At 41.5% G+C, this 17,199-nt stretch overlaps 1 protein-coding gene across 6 annotated transcripts in view; it reads right to left on the reverse strand.

Moving 5' to 3' along the window:
- LOC143924687 (BTB/POZ domain-containing protein KCTD5) overlaps window positions 1-17,199 on the reverse strand; it is a 156,050-nt gene that overhangs the window by 29,703 nt on the left and 109,148 nt on the right. For 4 of the 6 annotated variants that reach the window (XR_013261908.1, XR_013261910.1, XM_077449097.1 and 1 more), the window contains one exon: window positions 13,262-13,387. Coding sequence is in view for 3 of the 6 variants with exons in the window: in XM_077449097.1 (XP_077305223.1) it covers window positions 13,262-13,387 (126 nt within the window). In the remaining 3 variants the exon portion in view is untranslated. Of the gene's footprint in view, window positions 1-10,347; window positions 10,576-13,261; window positions 13,388-17,199 lie in introns of those variants that run through there. The other 2 variants (XR_013261909.1, XM_077449098.1) reach the window with 1 other exon arrangement.

Here is a 17,199-nt window from a genome sequence, read left to right on the forward strand (position 1 = left end):
AAAAAAAAAAAAGAAAAAAACACAGTAAAGTTAGCCCATTTTTTTTTCATCCAAAAGTTTTGATTACCTGTTTTTGTGTAATTGATATATATATATATATATATATATATATATATATATATATATATATATATATATCATTCTAAATTATACATACACGTGAACTGTTTGGATGTTTGTTTTGTTTAATAAATGTAAGAAATTTTCTGTATCACTAAGACCCCTTTCACACCACACTGCCGATAGCGTGGGCGGTAAAACGCCGCTATTTTTAGCGGCGTTTTACCGCCGGATTTGCGGCGCATTTCGGGCGCTTTTACCCCCCGCTATCGGCTGTGAAAGGGTTAAACCCGCCGGCAATACGCCGCAATAGCGGCGTTTTACCGGCAGTATTACAGCGCTGCCCCATTGATTTCAATAGGGAGTAGCGGTGGAGGAGCGGTAAACACACCGCTCCTTCACCGCTCCAAAGAAGCTACTGGCAGGACTTTTTTCTGACGTCCTGTCAGCGCACTGCTGTAGTGTGAAAGCCCTCGGGCTTTCACACTACACACAATGGTGTAGTTTCTTTAGGGCGTTTTGTAAGCGCTATTTCTAGCGCTATAGCGCCTGCAAAACGTCCTGGTGTGAAAGGGGTCTTAAGGCTGCTTTCACACTGGAGTGAGCAGGCATTGACGGTAAAACGCTGCCAGTTTTAGTGGCGCTTTACCGTCATTTTAGCAGGGCACTTATAATTCAGCTAGCGGCCCAGGAAGGGGTTAAATCACATTGCAGGTGCTTTGGCAGCGGTGCCCATTCATTTCAATGGGCAGGAGTGGTGGAGGAGCGGTAACCACCACTCGAAAGATGCTGCTTGCAGGACTTTTTTTTTTTTTTTAACGTCCTGCCAGCACATCTCCTCAATGTGAAAGCACTGGGGGCTTCCACACAGACTGCAGGGGAGCCGTTTTGCAGGCACTTTACAGGCGCTATTTTAAAGCGCCTGAAAAACGCCCCAGTGGGAAAGGTGTCTAACTGTTAGATTTTATGAGATGAAGGGGAAAAAATAAATAATCGGCCTAACATCAGCTCAAAAAAAAAAAAAAAACGGCATCATATATCGGCCATGGCGATTTCCAAATATCGGTATCGGCATCGGCCAGAGAAAAACCCATATCGGTCGACCTCTACTCCATACCTCAAGTTTAGCCTCTAGATTTGCTTACTTTGGTTACATATGTTGACTATTTTTACCTTGTCATTTGTAATTCATAGCATAACTTTTCCTACTTATCCTACTATATATTTGATAAAGTTCACTTTATTATTGTAATCTCTGTAACGGTTTAATAAAATATTGAACAAAAAAAAAGAAAAGAAAAAAAAGAAAGAAAAAGGATTCACAGCTCCAAATGTCATGGTCATTGGTGAGCTTCTTGCTGAAGTGTGTGTGGTAGCTGACCAATATCAACTAGACATTACACAGAGAAGACTAAAAGCAATGGTAGACAAGTGACTTCTTGGGTGGGTCCTCCCTTACTTTCTCCAACATCACAACCTACTCAATACAATTACCAGTCATTTAAAACTTTGTTTAAACTTGCTGTAATAAATTGAAATTCAGGAAGCCCAAGTATTTTTTTGCTCCACATTACTTTTTAATCCAAAAATCATAACCAGCCTGGTTATTTTACAGGTTCTTAATCGAACTGTATCACAAAACCCAAAACCGGTCCAGCAACTATTCCTAAAGTGAAAAAGAAATAAAACTCACCCAAAAAGATTAATTCAAAGTAGAACAGTGCTAGTTTCTATACTAATCCTACAATACTTTAAGGCATACACTAATATATACCAATTGTAATCCATCAATTCAAGCAATAAACGTTACATATACACATTTCATTACAAAGTGCAGAGTGCAGATGAATAAAAAACAAAAACTGACGTTTTGTAGGGCTGGGCTAGTCGATGCGCTGTCACGATTGGCTGGAGCAGACAGGCTGGAACACTTTACATGTGATCTACCAGTGTCTGTTGAGACACAATATTGTAAGGGTTTGGTGTAATGTTGGTTTTATAAATAAATTGGTGTTTTTACACTATGCTGGTTCTTCCTCCATGGTTATGTTGAATGCTGATTCCATGGCCATTAAAGAATTCAGGTGTGAGGGGAGAAGAGGCGAAGGCGAAGCCCTTTGTGATTAAATTAGATTAGTTTTTTTAAGCAAATGGTGGTGATGCACTGAAGTAACCGCTCATGGGCGATATCTAATTTGGCACCTTATGAAGGAATACTTTTTGGACACAAGCGTTTGAAATATTTTATTTATGAATATGGAGAACACGCACTTTGTTTTTTCATCTGAACTCAGCACGGTGTATGTTGCTTTGTAACAAAAATTTGTAACATTTATTTATTGTTTGAATTTATGATCAGGACACATTTTGTAGCCATTAGTGTAGCATACTGCAGTATTGCTGGCTCTGAGGAAAAGGGCAAGTCCCTTGAAACACGTTAAGCCTTTTGGACCTATACAGGTCCTTCTCAAAAAATTTGCATATTGTGATAAAGTTCATTATTTTCTGTAATGTACTGATAAACATTAGACTTTCATATATTTTAGATTCATTACACACAACTGAAGTAGTTCAAGCCTTTTCTTGTTTTAATTCTGATGATTTTGGCATACAGCTCCTGAAAACCCAAAAATCCTATCTCAAAAAATTAGCATATTTCATCCGAACAATAAAAGAAAAGTGTTTTTAATACAAAAAAAGTCAACCTTCAAATAATTATGTTCAGTTATGCACTCAATACTTGGTCGGGAATCCTTTTGCAGAAATGACTGCTTCAATGCGGCGTGGCATGGAGGCAACCAGCCTGTGGCACTGCTGAGGTGTTATGGAGGCCCAGGATGCTTCGATAGCGGCCTTAAGCTCATCCAGAGTGTTGGGTCTTGCGTCTCTCAACTTTCTCTTCCCAATATCCCACAGATTCTCTATGGGGTTCAGGTCAGGAGAGTTGGCAGGCCAATTGAGCACAGTAATACCATGGTCAGTAAACCATTTACCAGTGGTTTTGGCACTGTGAGCAGGTGCCAGGTCGTGCTGAAAAATGAAATCTTCATCTCCATAAAGCTTTTCAGCAGATGGAAGCATGAAGTGCTCCAAAATCTCCTGATAGCTAGCTCCATTGACCCTGCCCTTGATAAAACACAGAGGACCAACACCAGCAGCTGACATGGCACCCCAGACCATCACTGACTGTGGGTACTTGACACTGGACCTCAGGCATTTTGGCATTTCCCTCTCCCCAGTCTTCCTCCAGACTCTGGCACCTTGATTTCTGAATGACATGCAAAATTTGCTTTCATCTGAAAAAAGTACTTTGGACCACTGAGCAACAGTCCAGTGCTGCTTCTCTGTAGCCCAGGTCAGGCGCTTCTGCCGCTGTTTCTGGTTCAAAAGTGGCTTGACCTGGGGAATGCGGCACCTGTAGCCCATTTCCTGCACACGCCTGTTCACGGTGGCTCTGGATGTTTCTACTCCAGACTCAGTCCACTGCTTCCGCAGGTCCTCCAAGGTCTGGAATCGGTCCTTCTCCACAATCTTCTTCAGGGTCCGGTCATCTCTTCTCGTTGTGCAGCGTTTTCTGCCACACTTTTTCCTTCCCACAGACTTCCCACTGAGGTGCCTTGATACAGCACTCTGGGAACAGCCTATTCGTTCAGAAATTTCTGTGTCTTACCCTCTTGCTTGAGGGTGTCAATGATGGCCTTCTGGACAGCAGTCAGGTCGGCAGTCTTACCCATGATTGCGGTTTTGAGTAATGAACCAGGCTGGGAGTTTTTAAAAGCCTCAGGAATCTTTTGCAGGTGTTTAGAGTTAATTAGTTGATTCAGATGATTAGGTTAATAGCTTGTTTAGAGAACCTTTTCATGATATTCTAATTTTTTGAGATAGGAATTTTGGGTTTTCATGAGCTGTATGCCAAAATCATCAATATTAAAACAAGAAAAGGCTTGAACTACTTCAGTTGTGTGTAATGAATCTAAAATATATGAAAGTCTAATGTTTATCAGTACATTACAGAAAATAATGAACTTTATCACAATATGCTAATTTTTTGAGAAGGACCTGTATATCATTCCTGTGTGAGGAGATGTGCTGATGGTCTGGAATTGGGTTTATTCTGACAAGCTTGTACATATGCTTGTTTTGAGTATATTATGCATTATTTAATTTATCAATAAAGGATAGCTTAAGATAATACACTAGGCCAGTGATGGTGAATTTTGGCACCCCAGATGTTTTGGAACTACATTTCCCATGATACTCAACTACACTGCAGAGTGCATTAACATCAGGAAAAATGTAGTTCTAAAAAAATCTGGAGTGCCAAGATTCACCATCAGTGCACTAGGGTGATGCACCCTGTGTTTGTTTTATGGTTTTAGTATAGAAACTACCACCATTCCACATGTAAGTAATAGATTCTTAGTCTTCTCCACCAGCAGTGATGGTGGGCTGTCCAAGAATACTGTGAGACCATGCTAGCAGGATGATTTAGCCCAAGGTGGTGTGTCTTACATTCTGGCCTCAGGGGAAGTTGATTGGATGAATATGGGCATCATGCAACTAGTAAAAGGATGTTATTGACCTGCAGATCGGCAAGTCTGCAAAGGGACAGTGTCAGAAGTGGCAAATTATTACAGCCAGAGTGCCCTTTTTTCAATTGGTACCCAATGTATGAATAGAAAACCAGTCATATAGTCTCCTAGCAACCATTCAACATCTTTGCTGTAAAATTAATGTAGAAGGCTAGGCTCGTTTGTAAACCAATTTGAGCGGCATTTATGGCTATAACTCATGAGTGCTCTATACAACAATATATTAACTGAAGACCTTTGACACCATTAATCAATGTCTGATTACCCAGAAAAAAAAAAAAACAAAATAAAAAAAAAAAAAAAAAAGAGAAGGTCACAGGAAACAAACCGCAACCTGCAGGGCAGATAAAAGAAAAACACACCAAGCCACAGACTATGTTGTTAAATCCAGGGTGGATAAAAAAAAAAATTAAAAAAATAAAAGTTTATTTAAAATCAGCAAAATTTATTTTAATATGCTTTTGGAGTAAAAATATCTATTGTCTTACAATTTCACAGTAACCATGAGATAAAAAAAAAAAAAAAAAGTTCAGGAATATTTCTTTACCTCATTGTTTTGCAAATCTACATACACTATAAACTGTATGATTGAATCAGTTCTGATATTGCGGTTTTACTAACCTGACCACTTATTTTAAAACAGGAAACCTTCATTTTGTTTGCAAATATTAAAGATTCTAACTACTAGCAAGAATAAGTCCTTACATTGAAAGAGCACCTGTCATTTCAGATCCATCAAGGCAGCGCCTGTTAGCGGGCATCCGCTCACCTGCTGCCGCCATGTCCCTCACCTTGTCCTATCAGTCATCCCATTAAAGTGAATGGGACTGTCAGAGTCAACAAGCTGCTCGTTAAAAATTATGCTTTAAATCAAGTTGATTTAAATCAAGCCTTTTTACTAGGGATTTAAATTGACTTGATGTAAAACAAATCAAACCCTGGTTAAACCCAAGGACGAAGCATAAGCTTGCAACATTTTAGTAAAATAAACTGATAAGACTATAGCAGTTTGGCGTTTACACTGTAAATAAAACACTCACTCATGGACTTACTGTAAAATCTCTTAAAGTCTATTAAGGGACACAGGGCTTTATCTAGGATAGTCTACCGACAGGTACAGTATAGTGAAACACTGGCAAACAGAAAAAGAAATGTTGGTACCACCCTCCTGTATGACTCATCATGCTTCAGTTTTGTGAGCAAGCAGTACATAAAGACCAAGACACAAAGCTGGATGTGTGTCCCTCAATTAACTTTACGAACAAGAAACTGCAGAGTATAAAAAACGTATTTTCTTCATTGTCCACTGAAGGATACAGGAATTTAGGATATTCTTAAAATTGATGAGAAATCCAAAAAGGCACTGAAAACAGAGGTGGGCAATTCAGAGATCCAACAGGTGTAGGGAGCTTACTACAAAAGTATGTAAATGAACATCTCAGTCATGGCTAATAAGAAAGGCCAAAAAAAGAAAAAAAAAAAAAAAAAAAAGAACATGAATGATAAGGGGAGCTATAGCTCCCAATGGGAGAGCATTGATGATCATACGGAGCTCCAGTTCAGAAGAGAAAATCACTACCGAGACAAAAACTGATACCATAGGCATCATCCAGTCAAAAAGTGAAATTGGTGGGGCAAATAATTATTCACCAAAAAAATTCCAAAGTAGGAACTAGGGTAGACCAATGCCACGAATAAATTAACCACTTAAAGCCCACCCACCACATATATACTGTGGCAGGGCGGCTCTATCGCGCTAAAAAGCGTATATGTACGTGTCGCATGCAATAGATCGTGCATCGGGGGCCCGTGTGCCCACACTGAGGAGGAGCCGTTGTCCACTGGCCACCCACGATCGCTTCAGAGAGGCAGAACAGGGATCTACCCATGTAAACAAAGAAGGAACAAGCAAAAAAAAATGTATAATATATATTATATATAAATTAAATTAAAGAAAGGCCATAAATCCATCCTGTAGTTTGTAGACACTAACTTTTGTGCAAACCAATCAATATACGCTTATTGTGATTTTTGTTACCAATAATATGTAGAATGCAAATTGGCATAACTTGTTGAAAAAAAATTGTTTTTCTTAAATTTTTTGGATATGCATTAAAGCGGAAAGTAAAAAATGGTTTTCTTCAAAATCTGTCTTTTTTAGTTTATTGCGCAAAAAAAAACAAAAAAGGACTGGAGGTGATCAAATAGCACAAAAGAAAGCTCTGTGTGTGTGTGTGTGCAAATTTTATTTGGGTAGAGCATCGCATGCCTGCTTGTCAGTTAAAGTAACGTAGTACTGTAGCGTGAAAAATGGCCTAGTCATTCAGGGGGTAAATCCTTCTGGGGCTGAAGTGGTTGGAAAAAAAAAAAACCCACACACCCACACCCAGTAGACAAAAACGATAAAAAAAATGAAGAAATCCCAACACACACACATGATGTTGATGTAAGAAGAAAACTTAAAAAAATAAAAAAATAAAAATAATAATAAAAAAAAAAGGGTGCATCAGTTGGTCATCTCAGAAGGCTTAAGCCCAGCATTTCTTAACTCGAGAAGGACAATAAGGACCAAAAGAAGTTGACCGGTTACACAACCAAAACAGAGCGAGAAAGCCATGGTTAGGACATCTCACAGCATAACATCTCCATGGTTAGAAGGAAATTACTCACAAGAGTTGTAGAAAAACTGGAAAAAAAAAAAATACAAACCTGAAACTCTTAAAAGGAGAAGAAAAGGTGAATAAAATGCCCACACATTGGAAGACGTGGATAAAAGTGTGCCAAGCACGAATATTGGAACATCAGTATCAGAAGAATTCTACAGGACATGCGATGTATGATAGAGCAAACTATGACCTGCCTTACCAGTAACCAATTTTTAAGGATTTTAGTAAGCTATTTTTGGAGGGTAGTAACATCCTTCTCTGAGAAGAGAGGAGCAGAAATTCCAGTGGTACTCCTAGGAATTTACACCTGATAGAAAGGATTGGTAAATAAAGGAAAAAGTTGAAGTTAGTCAGAAATCTGTAGCTTAGCTGCAGGAAATAGTCTACTACACATAGGGAAGTGGAGGATCCACAGGGCGTGGACTTCCCAAGGATAGATTCCTACCAAGGAAGGAATCAAAAAAAGGCTCAGGATATGAAGTGGCTAAACAAACCCAAGAAGATGCACAACACTGTACACAAAGAACAGAAGGAGCAGCAGAAGACAATGCCCGCTTTGTGAATCTGAAGCTTCAAGAGGGTGACATGAGCCCCCAAATGCTGGGGTGTTGAACTATCTTAAAATCAAGAAGTAAAATAAACAGCCTTTCCTGGAGTAAACAGAGTACGAGATGGTAATGGGACCCTAGGTACACCCGAGTAAAAAGCCAGAGAGAGTCAGAGCTAGACTGATTGGCACCAGAGCATGCTTATAGCCTCCGAGCAGGTTTCTATAGCTGTTAGGCACACACAAAACAAAAGTCTAAATTGGACACGAAGAGAGGCCTCAGCCTTGCCTGACAGAGCTAAAAACACTTTCATGAGAATGAACCTATAATATGGGTCACAGCTTCAAGATTACAGGTGTCTGTTAATTCTAGGGATACTGGATAAACAACCCCAGAACCAGTAGGAGAGAATGAATCAAGATCACCCAGTTCAGTGGGATGGTCTTGTGCGTTTTTGATAAAAACATTACACCCAGTAGTGGAAAACAACAAAACGAGCCAAGGCCTCATATACTCAAACCCAAGTGCTAAAATACACAACAAATACAGTGAAAAAAAATTATAAAAGTGCAGCTAGAATACTGTAGGTCAAATTACCAAATCCCACATTTCAAAATTCAAAAAATATATCAGTACAGCGCAAATACAAAGTAATACAGAAAATATCATAAAAAGTGAAAGAAATATTCAGAAAGAGTCCACTTGTGTAATATATCTTCAATCAATAAATCAAGTGACAAAGTGATCCCTTCACCATTGAGCAAGTTGAACTCTCACCTCAACAAGTGGACCTCTGATAAATCAGATAGGTCAAAAACGCATGTTCCCATCAAGGGTAGATCATAAGATTACAGCAGACCAAGCGGAAGCATTTCCAGGTAAGGTTCTCCTCCGTATCATCAGATCAATGTGATATATAAAAAAGAACAGGCAAATCTAGTGCTCTCCGTTGATGTAAATTTATTAAACAAATAAATAAAAACAAATACCACTCACATTTAGAAGCACTGATCTCCAGTGCTGAGTGCTCAGATAAAAAGTACCATGCATGGATCAGTGTGTCAGCTGGCGGATGACGTCACGACGCAGGTCACGTGGTCCGTACGCGTTGCGTCCCAGAGAGTAGGCGGGACTTCATCAGCGGTGACGGAATGACGTCGGACGGCCGCTTTTATACCAACACACCGTTAGAAAACCAATAGTAAGCGGAGTTGTGCGCAAGACAGATACCATAGGCAGCACATATCAAATGTGACACCGGAACATACATCTGCGTTCACTCCAAACACAGGAAGGAGAGAGAGAGTATCAAAAAATAAATAAATATACTATGGAGACATGAAAACCAGAGGAAAACAAAATAATAGTCTGCTAATTGGCAACAGGATATCATCCTTTAAATATTCTCACATCAACTATGTGAGGACCAGAAAAAAAGGATATTGCCTAAAGAAACAGTACAATATAATCCCCTGGTAGGTCAAAACTAGAGATCTAGTGAATAAGCCCGCAATGTCGTTGACGTCATCAGAAAGCTACACTGATCCACACATGGGTTAATAACAATAAGTACTAAAAAATGACTCAAAGCTAAAAATGAGAACAAATAAAATATATAATAAAAATAAAAATATAATTAAATGAGAATAAAATGAAAATAAAATACAAATACAAATATAAAAGGAAAAAATTCTAATGCAATGAAAACAATTCAATTATCTGTCCGAAATGAAACAATTTAAATCAAAATCCACGTTTAGACCTCTAGGGGCAAGAACCCTTGTCTCATGGATCCAATAAGATTCACGTTTGCTTAGTTGGCGTATGAAGTTACCTCCACGCCAATGTTTGGTTACCTTCTCAATCCCCCAGAAACTCAAACCTCTGGGATTCTGAGAGTGCACCAATTTGAAATGGCGAGACACATTATGGGTTTTTAAACCCTTTTTATTATTATTTACGTGTTCACCCAACCTTACGTGTAGGGGTCTAGAGGTTCTGCCAATATATTGGAGACCACACTCACATTGTAACATATATACCACCCCTATAGTGGAGCACGTAATAAGTTTATCGATCTTATATTCCTTATTGTTACTTGTAGCTATAAAAGATTTTCTCCTTTTTACATTGCATCTAGAGCGCAAATACAAAGTAATACAGAAAATATCATAAAATGAAAAAAATATAAATAAGAAGTCCATATAGTGAAAGAAATATTCAGAAAGAGTCCACTTGTGTAATATATCTTCAATCAATAAATCAAGTGACGAAGTGATCCCTTCACCATTGAGCAAGTTGAACTCTCACCTCAACAAGTGGACCTCTGATAAATCAGATAGGTCAAAAACGCATGTTCCCATCAAGGGTAGATCATAAGATTACAGCAGACCAAGCGGAAGCATTTCCAGGTAAGGTTCTCCTCCGTATCATAAGATCAATGTGATATCATATAAAAAAGAACAGGCAAATCTAGTGCTCTCCGTTGATGTAAATTTATTAAACAAATAAATAAAAACAAATACCACTCACATTTAGAAGCACTGATCTCCAGTGCTGAGTGCTCAGATAAAAAGTACCATGCATGGATCAGTGTGTCAGCTGGCGGATGACGTCACGACGCAGGTCACGTGGTCCGTACGCGTTGCGTCCCAGAGAGTAGGCGGGACTTCATCAGCGGTGACGGAATGACGTCGGACGGATAGGTCCCTTTTGGTTAGAGATAAGATAAAAGAATCAGGAGTGGAAGGGGTTAACTTTAGAATGGTTCTTGACTATAACGTACAGTATAAGAAATTTGAAAAGGTTGTTGCCAAAAATTGGTTTATATTGAAACAGGATCGAGTGCTGGGCCCTTTGTTGCCTGCACGGCCCTCTTTCATATATAAGAAGGCGCCATCAATACGTGACCAAATAGCACCAAGTGTTATCGATCCCCCTGTACAAACTGAAAGCAGACTTTTCTCCTTGTCCGGCTTCTATGCGTGCGGTAGATGTACGGCATGCAGACACTCTAGATGCAATGTAAAAAGGAGAAAATCTTTTATAGCTACAAGTAACAATAAGGAATATAAGATCGATAAACTTATTACCTGCTCCACTATAGGGGTGGTATATATGTTACAATGTGAGTGTGGTCTCCAATATATTGGCAGAACCTCTAGACCCCTACACGTAAGGTTGGGTGAACACGTAAATAATATTAAAAAGGGTTTAAAAACCCATAATGTGTCTCGCCATTTCAAATTGGTGCACTCTCAGAATCCCAGAGGTTTGAGTTTCTGGGGGATTGAGAAGGTAACCAAACATTGGCGTGGAGGTAACTTCATACGCCAACTAAGCAAACGTGAATCTTATTGGATCCATGAGACAAGGGTTCTTGCCCCTAGAGGTCTAAACGTGGATTTTGATTTAAATTGTTTCATTTCGGACAGATAATTGAATTGTTTTCATTGCATTAGAATTTTTTCCTTTTATATTTGTATTTGTATTTTATTTTCATTTTATTCTCATTTAATTATATTTTTATTTTTATTATATATTTTATTTGTTCTCATTTTTAGCTTTGAGTCATTTTTTAGTACTTATTGTTATTAACCCATGTGTGGATCAGTGTAGCTTTCTGATGACGTCAACGACATTGCGGGCTTATTCACTAGATCTCTAGTTTTGACCTACCAGGGGATTATATTGTACTGTTTCTTTAGGCAATATCCTTTTTTTCTGGTCCTCACATAGTTGATGTGAGAATATTTAAAGGATGATATCCTGTTGCCAATTAGCAGACTATTATTTTGTTTTCCTCTGGTTTTCATGTCTCCATAGTATATTTATTTATTTTTTGATACTCTCTCTCTCCTTCCTGTGTTTGGAGTGAACGCAGATGTATGTTCCGGTGTCACATTTGATATGTGCTGCCTATGGTATCTGTCTTGCGCACAACTCCGCTTACTATTGGTTTTCTAACGGTGTGTTGGTATAAAAGCGGCCGTCCGACGTCATTCCGTCACCGCTGATGAAGTCCCGCCTACTCTCTGGGACGCAACGCGTACGGACCACGTGACCTGCGTCGTGACGTCATCCGCCAGCTGACACACTGATCCATGCATGGTACTTTTTATCTGAGCACTCAGCACTGGAGATCAGTGCTTCTAAATGTGAGTGGTATTTGTTTTTATTTATTTGTTTAATAAATTTACATCAACGGAGAGCACTAGATTTGCCTGTTCTTTTTTATATGATATCACATTGATCTGATGATACGGAGGAGAACCTTACCTGGAAATGCTTCCGCTTGGTCTGCTGTAATCTTATGATCTACCCTTGATGGGAACATGCGTTTTTGACCTATCTGATTTATCAGAGGTCCACTTGTTGAGGTGAGAGTTCAACTTGCTCAATGGTGAAGGGATCACTTCGTCACTTGATTTATTGATTGAAGATATATTACACAAGTGGACTCTTTCTGAATATTTCTTTCACTATATGGACTTCTTATTTATATTTTTTTCATTTTATGATATTTTCTGTATTACTTTGTATTTGCGCTGTACTGATATATTTTTTGAACTCAAACCCAAGTAGCTGGTGATAATGGGAGTTGCAGTTGGCCAGAGGTGACCAAGTCATTGTAGGCAGGCAGTGGAATGAGACCGGAGACTGGAAGACCCCTGTAGTGCTTTGGGAGCAGAAGAAGGCTGGTGTTCCCTGGTGGCAGGAGAAAGTGTGCAGGGCATGAGTGCATGCAATACTGCACATAGTAATTAGCGCTCATACTCAACCCTTACTGTGGGAAGTCATGTTTACAAATTTGACATTTGAAAAGGTGCTCAATCGTACCGAATGTGAGGTAGCTCCCAGTGCTTTAGCCCAACTGGCCTTACTCACTATGAGAGTAGTCCGAGACAGGGTCAAAACAGAGGCTGTGCAAGGGCTTTGGACCTAGAAAGAGCTCTGTAGCCAACTGTAAACAGAAGTCTAGAAAGCGCCACAATGCAGAGCCAAAGGTCACATTCCAGTTTAGCTTTACAATATTCCAGTCCAACGGGGTCAGAGTACAGCCTACAAAGCAGTTGCTGAGTATATGCCAATCTAGATAGCTGCCATGTCAAGATCCTGCCATGTCAAGATCAGCCCAAGCACACTTGAAAAATGTTAGAGAAAAACATTTTATCTGTGGTACAACAGAAGTCTAGAATGGCATTCTTAAAGAAAATAAAAGGCTAGTAAAAAGATAGTTCTACTTTGTTTCAGCAGAGCTTAAAAACACCCATCAAGCTTTTAGCAAAAGCATTAGATCACTTAAAACAAGCTATTGTCCCCTTGTTACATTCATGCAGGAACATTCCAATAAAACACTAATTTAGGGTAGATAAAAAGACAGAACCATACAAACCTTTGCCTTTTCACTAGGTTCACTAGATGTGCCATATGGGGTATTGTGCAACTCTTTGGAGACCACACACAAAAATTCTGCCTGGTCTTCGTTTCCATAATTATAGGAAGAACCAATGTTGACCAGCTGAAAACAATGAAGTCATCGTGAATTATACTTACTAGAAATTCAGTATTATCAAAATCACACATACAGCGTGAAGTAAAATAGCATAAGAAAATCAACATTTAATGAACTGAGCATTAACAGTGCCTTGCAAAAGTATCCACACACCCCCCCCCCCCCCCCCCCCCGGCATTTTTCGTTTTTTGTTCCCTCACAACCTGTAATTAACATGGATTGTTTGAGGATTTGCATCATTTAATTTACAGAACATGCCCACAACTTTGAAGATTTTTTTTTCCTATTTGCTTCACAATAAAAAAACAAAGTCAATATGCATAACTATTCACCCCCCTAAAGTCAATACTTTGTAGAACCACTTTTTGCAGCTATCACAGCTCCAAATTACTTTGGATAAGTCTTTATGAGCAAAATGGAAAATAAAGGATTTGACCTTTATAGGAGACATGAATATATATATATTTGTAGTCAGAATCTTCAAGCGGGAAATGCGATACTCCTAAGAACCAAGGCCTGAGGTGTGCCTTGGCCTAGCTGGTCAGTATGCCTGAAAAGAGGGCATACCCTGAATGTAAGAATAAGAACAAAATACTATGAGAATGTAAGAAAAACTGGGGAACGGGTGGGTGGGAACCCAGAAACCCCGACAACACTGGCCCTGACAGAGGAGGAGGTTTAAATAGCCCTCCCAGGCGGCTCCTACAAATACAGGCTGGCCTAAGGCCAGCCTTTTCAACTTGTAGTCAGTCTTCAAGCGGGAAATGCGATACTCCTAAGAACCAAGGCCTGAGTTGTGCCTTGGCCTAGCTGTTCAGTATGCCTGAAAAGAGGGCAAAAAGACAAAATTTAGGTGAAGAAGGTAATGAACCATCATGGATAAAGGTGTGCTCCCGGACGGCAACAGTAGGTATCCAGCAAGTAACTGGAAAGTATTCGCTGTGGCAAAAGAACACACCGACTCCTGACTTGGTGATGAGAAGGAACCCCCTAACGAACCTGCGACACTACCCCGAACCCAACTGAACATCCCCTGAAAGACTGAATTGAGCCTGATGCCCGCGACACCCAGACCTGAGAATGAACTCCTTGTGAAATGAGAGGATACGTGAGGGGAAAGGAACAAGGCCTGGCCCGAGGAACCCCTGCAAATGATGGCGAAATACCTCAATGAACACCAGTGAAATAACACCCACCCCCCCCCCCCCCCCCAAAAGGGTAAGTGGCAAAAAGACCACTAGCAGGAGTACAAAAGCTGGATACCTGATGGATATGATGGAGTAAGCGGATAAGGCCCATGCACCATGGCAATAATATTGTCAAACATGGAGAAACCATGCCGGACACAGGACCCCGGTGCCACCATATATGATCGAACAGCTGAGTCTGAATCCTGAACCAAGGAGGGCCAGACTCCCTCCCGGGGGAATAGTCCCATGGCATGATACAGACATACCCAAGCCCCCCCTACTTGGAACAAGCTGGACTGATGTCCCTAAGTAGAACTCCAGGCAATAAGTTAGACAAGATCAGAGCCAAGAGTGGAATCCAGAATCATTATGACATCTGCCAAACCTATCACCCAAGGACCGTCGTGGACCGTCATGGCGACGTGGCTTAGCACACACCCTGAGAGACTATACATCCCTGGGCGGTAACCAGGGCCTCAACACAACAGGACATCAACTGAAGAAAAATTGCGACTGCGTCTGACCCAAGGGTGATCCCAGTGGTGAAATTACATCAGCACCAATCAACTAGCCCCCAACAACAGCCGGGCTGAAAGAAGTGAGTGCAAGCATGGTTGATATCGGTATGGATGCCAAGACGGCCCAACCTGAAACACAAACTAGAGAAATGACAGACAGCCAGACATGAGAACAACAATACCCCCCTCGCTTAAGAATGAAGCATGAGCAGAAAAGTCAAGACCACTTCATGTAAAATGAACCTGACGGACCCCCCACCCACATGTAAGTGGTAAGTGAGCCCGAGTAACCTGCAGCGCAGAGACAGGTAATTAACTGAAAAACTCAGGGCTAGTGTACCCACAGGCCTTGGTGGGTAGTCATATAGATGTGGTGAATGAACATTCAACGTATGGCGTATGGTATACGGGCGAGAAGATTGTGGACAACAATCAATTAACAAACGAAAACCTCAGCCCGTATGGATCTATAGACGTGACAGATCCTGACGTGTGAGCCCTAGCTACTTGACCCAGGCACAAAACAGGACACAGACACGATGGGACATGACAATCAACAAAGATGAAAGACTACCAGAGTATGCCATGAGTGAACGACGCCCCTCTGAGAAACTCTGAGACTGAACGCCAAGGTTGAAATACTATGACAGACATGCAGGCAGAAACGCTGAGACAGAAACACAACACGCCATGATGAAAAACACCATGAAACTTAATGCTGATGCAGAAACGTAGAGACAGAACCAGGGGCAGAAACGCAATGACAGCAACAACCAAGACTGAAACGCTGAGGCATAAATGCAATGCCAGAATTCCTGGGGCAGAAATGCTATAACAGAAAAACTGAGACAGTGACGCAACAGCAGAATCCTGGCCAGAAATGCAATGCCCGAAAACACGCTGAGACTGAATGCTGAGACAGAAACGCTATGACCGAAATGCTAAGACTGAATGCCGAGCCAGAAAAAGCTGGCGCAGAACACTATGACAGAAAAGCTGGGAAGCATGCTGGGGCGGACTACTGTGAAAAAAGTCCTGGGGCGGACTACTGTGACAGAAGTCCTGGGGCGGACTACTGTGACAGAAGTCCTGGGGCGGACTACTGTGACAGAAGTCCTGGGGCGGACTACTGTGACAGAAGTCCTGGGGCGGACTACTGTGACAGAAGTCCTGGGGCGGACTACTGTGACAGAAGTCCTGGGGCGGACTACTGTGACAGAAGTCCTGGGGCGGACTACTGTGACAGAAGTCCTGGGGCGGACTACTGTGACAGAAGTCCTGGGGCGGACTACTGTGACAGAAGTCCTGGGGCGGACTACTGTGACAGAAGTCCTGGGGCGGACTACTGTGACAGAAGTCCTGGGGCGGACTACTGTGACAGAAGTCCTGGGGCGGACTACTGTGACAGAAGTCCTGGGGCAGAACGCTATGACTGAAGTCCTGGGGCAGAACGCTATGACTGAAGTCCTGGGGCAGAACGCTATGACTGAAGTCCTGGGGCAGAACGCTATGACTGAAGTCCTGGGGCAGAACGCTATGACTGAAGTCCTGGGGCAGAACGCTATGACTGAAGTCCTGGGGCAGAACGCTATGACTGAAGTCCTGGGGCAGAACGCTATGACTGAAGTCCTGGGGCAGAACGCTATGACTGAAGTCCTGGGGCAGAACGCTATGACTGAAGTCCTGGGGCAGAACGCTATGACTGAAGTCCTGGGGCAGAACGCTATGACTGAAGTCCTGGGGCAGAACGCTATGACTGAAGTCCTGGGGCAGAACGCTATGACTGAAGTCCTGGGGCAGAACGCTATGACTGAAGTCCTGGGGCAGAACGCTATGACTGAAGTCCTGGGGCAGAACGCTATGACTGAAGTCCTGGGGCAGAACGCTATGACTGAAGTCCTGGGGCAGAACGCTATGACTGAAGTCCTGGGGCAGAACGCTATGACTGAAGTCCTGGGGCAGAACGCTATGACTGAAGTCCTGGGGCAGAACGCTATGACTGAAGTCCTGGGGCAGAACGCTATGACTGAAGTCCTGGGGCAGAACGCTATGACTGAAGTCCTGGGGCAGAACGCTATGACTGAAGTCCTGGGGCAGAACGCTATGACTG

The sequence above is a fragment of the Lithobates pipiens genome, unplaced genomic scaffold (genome assembly GCF_037356315.1).
Source record: "Lithobates pipiens isolate NorthernLeopardFrog02 unplaced genomic scaffold, aLitPip1_a1.2 Scaffold_22, whole genome shotgun sequence".
Classification (NCBI taxonomy): Eukaryota; Metazoa; Chordata; class Amphibia; order Anura; family Ranidae; genus Lithobates; species Lithobates pipiens.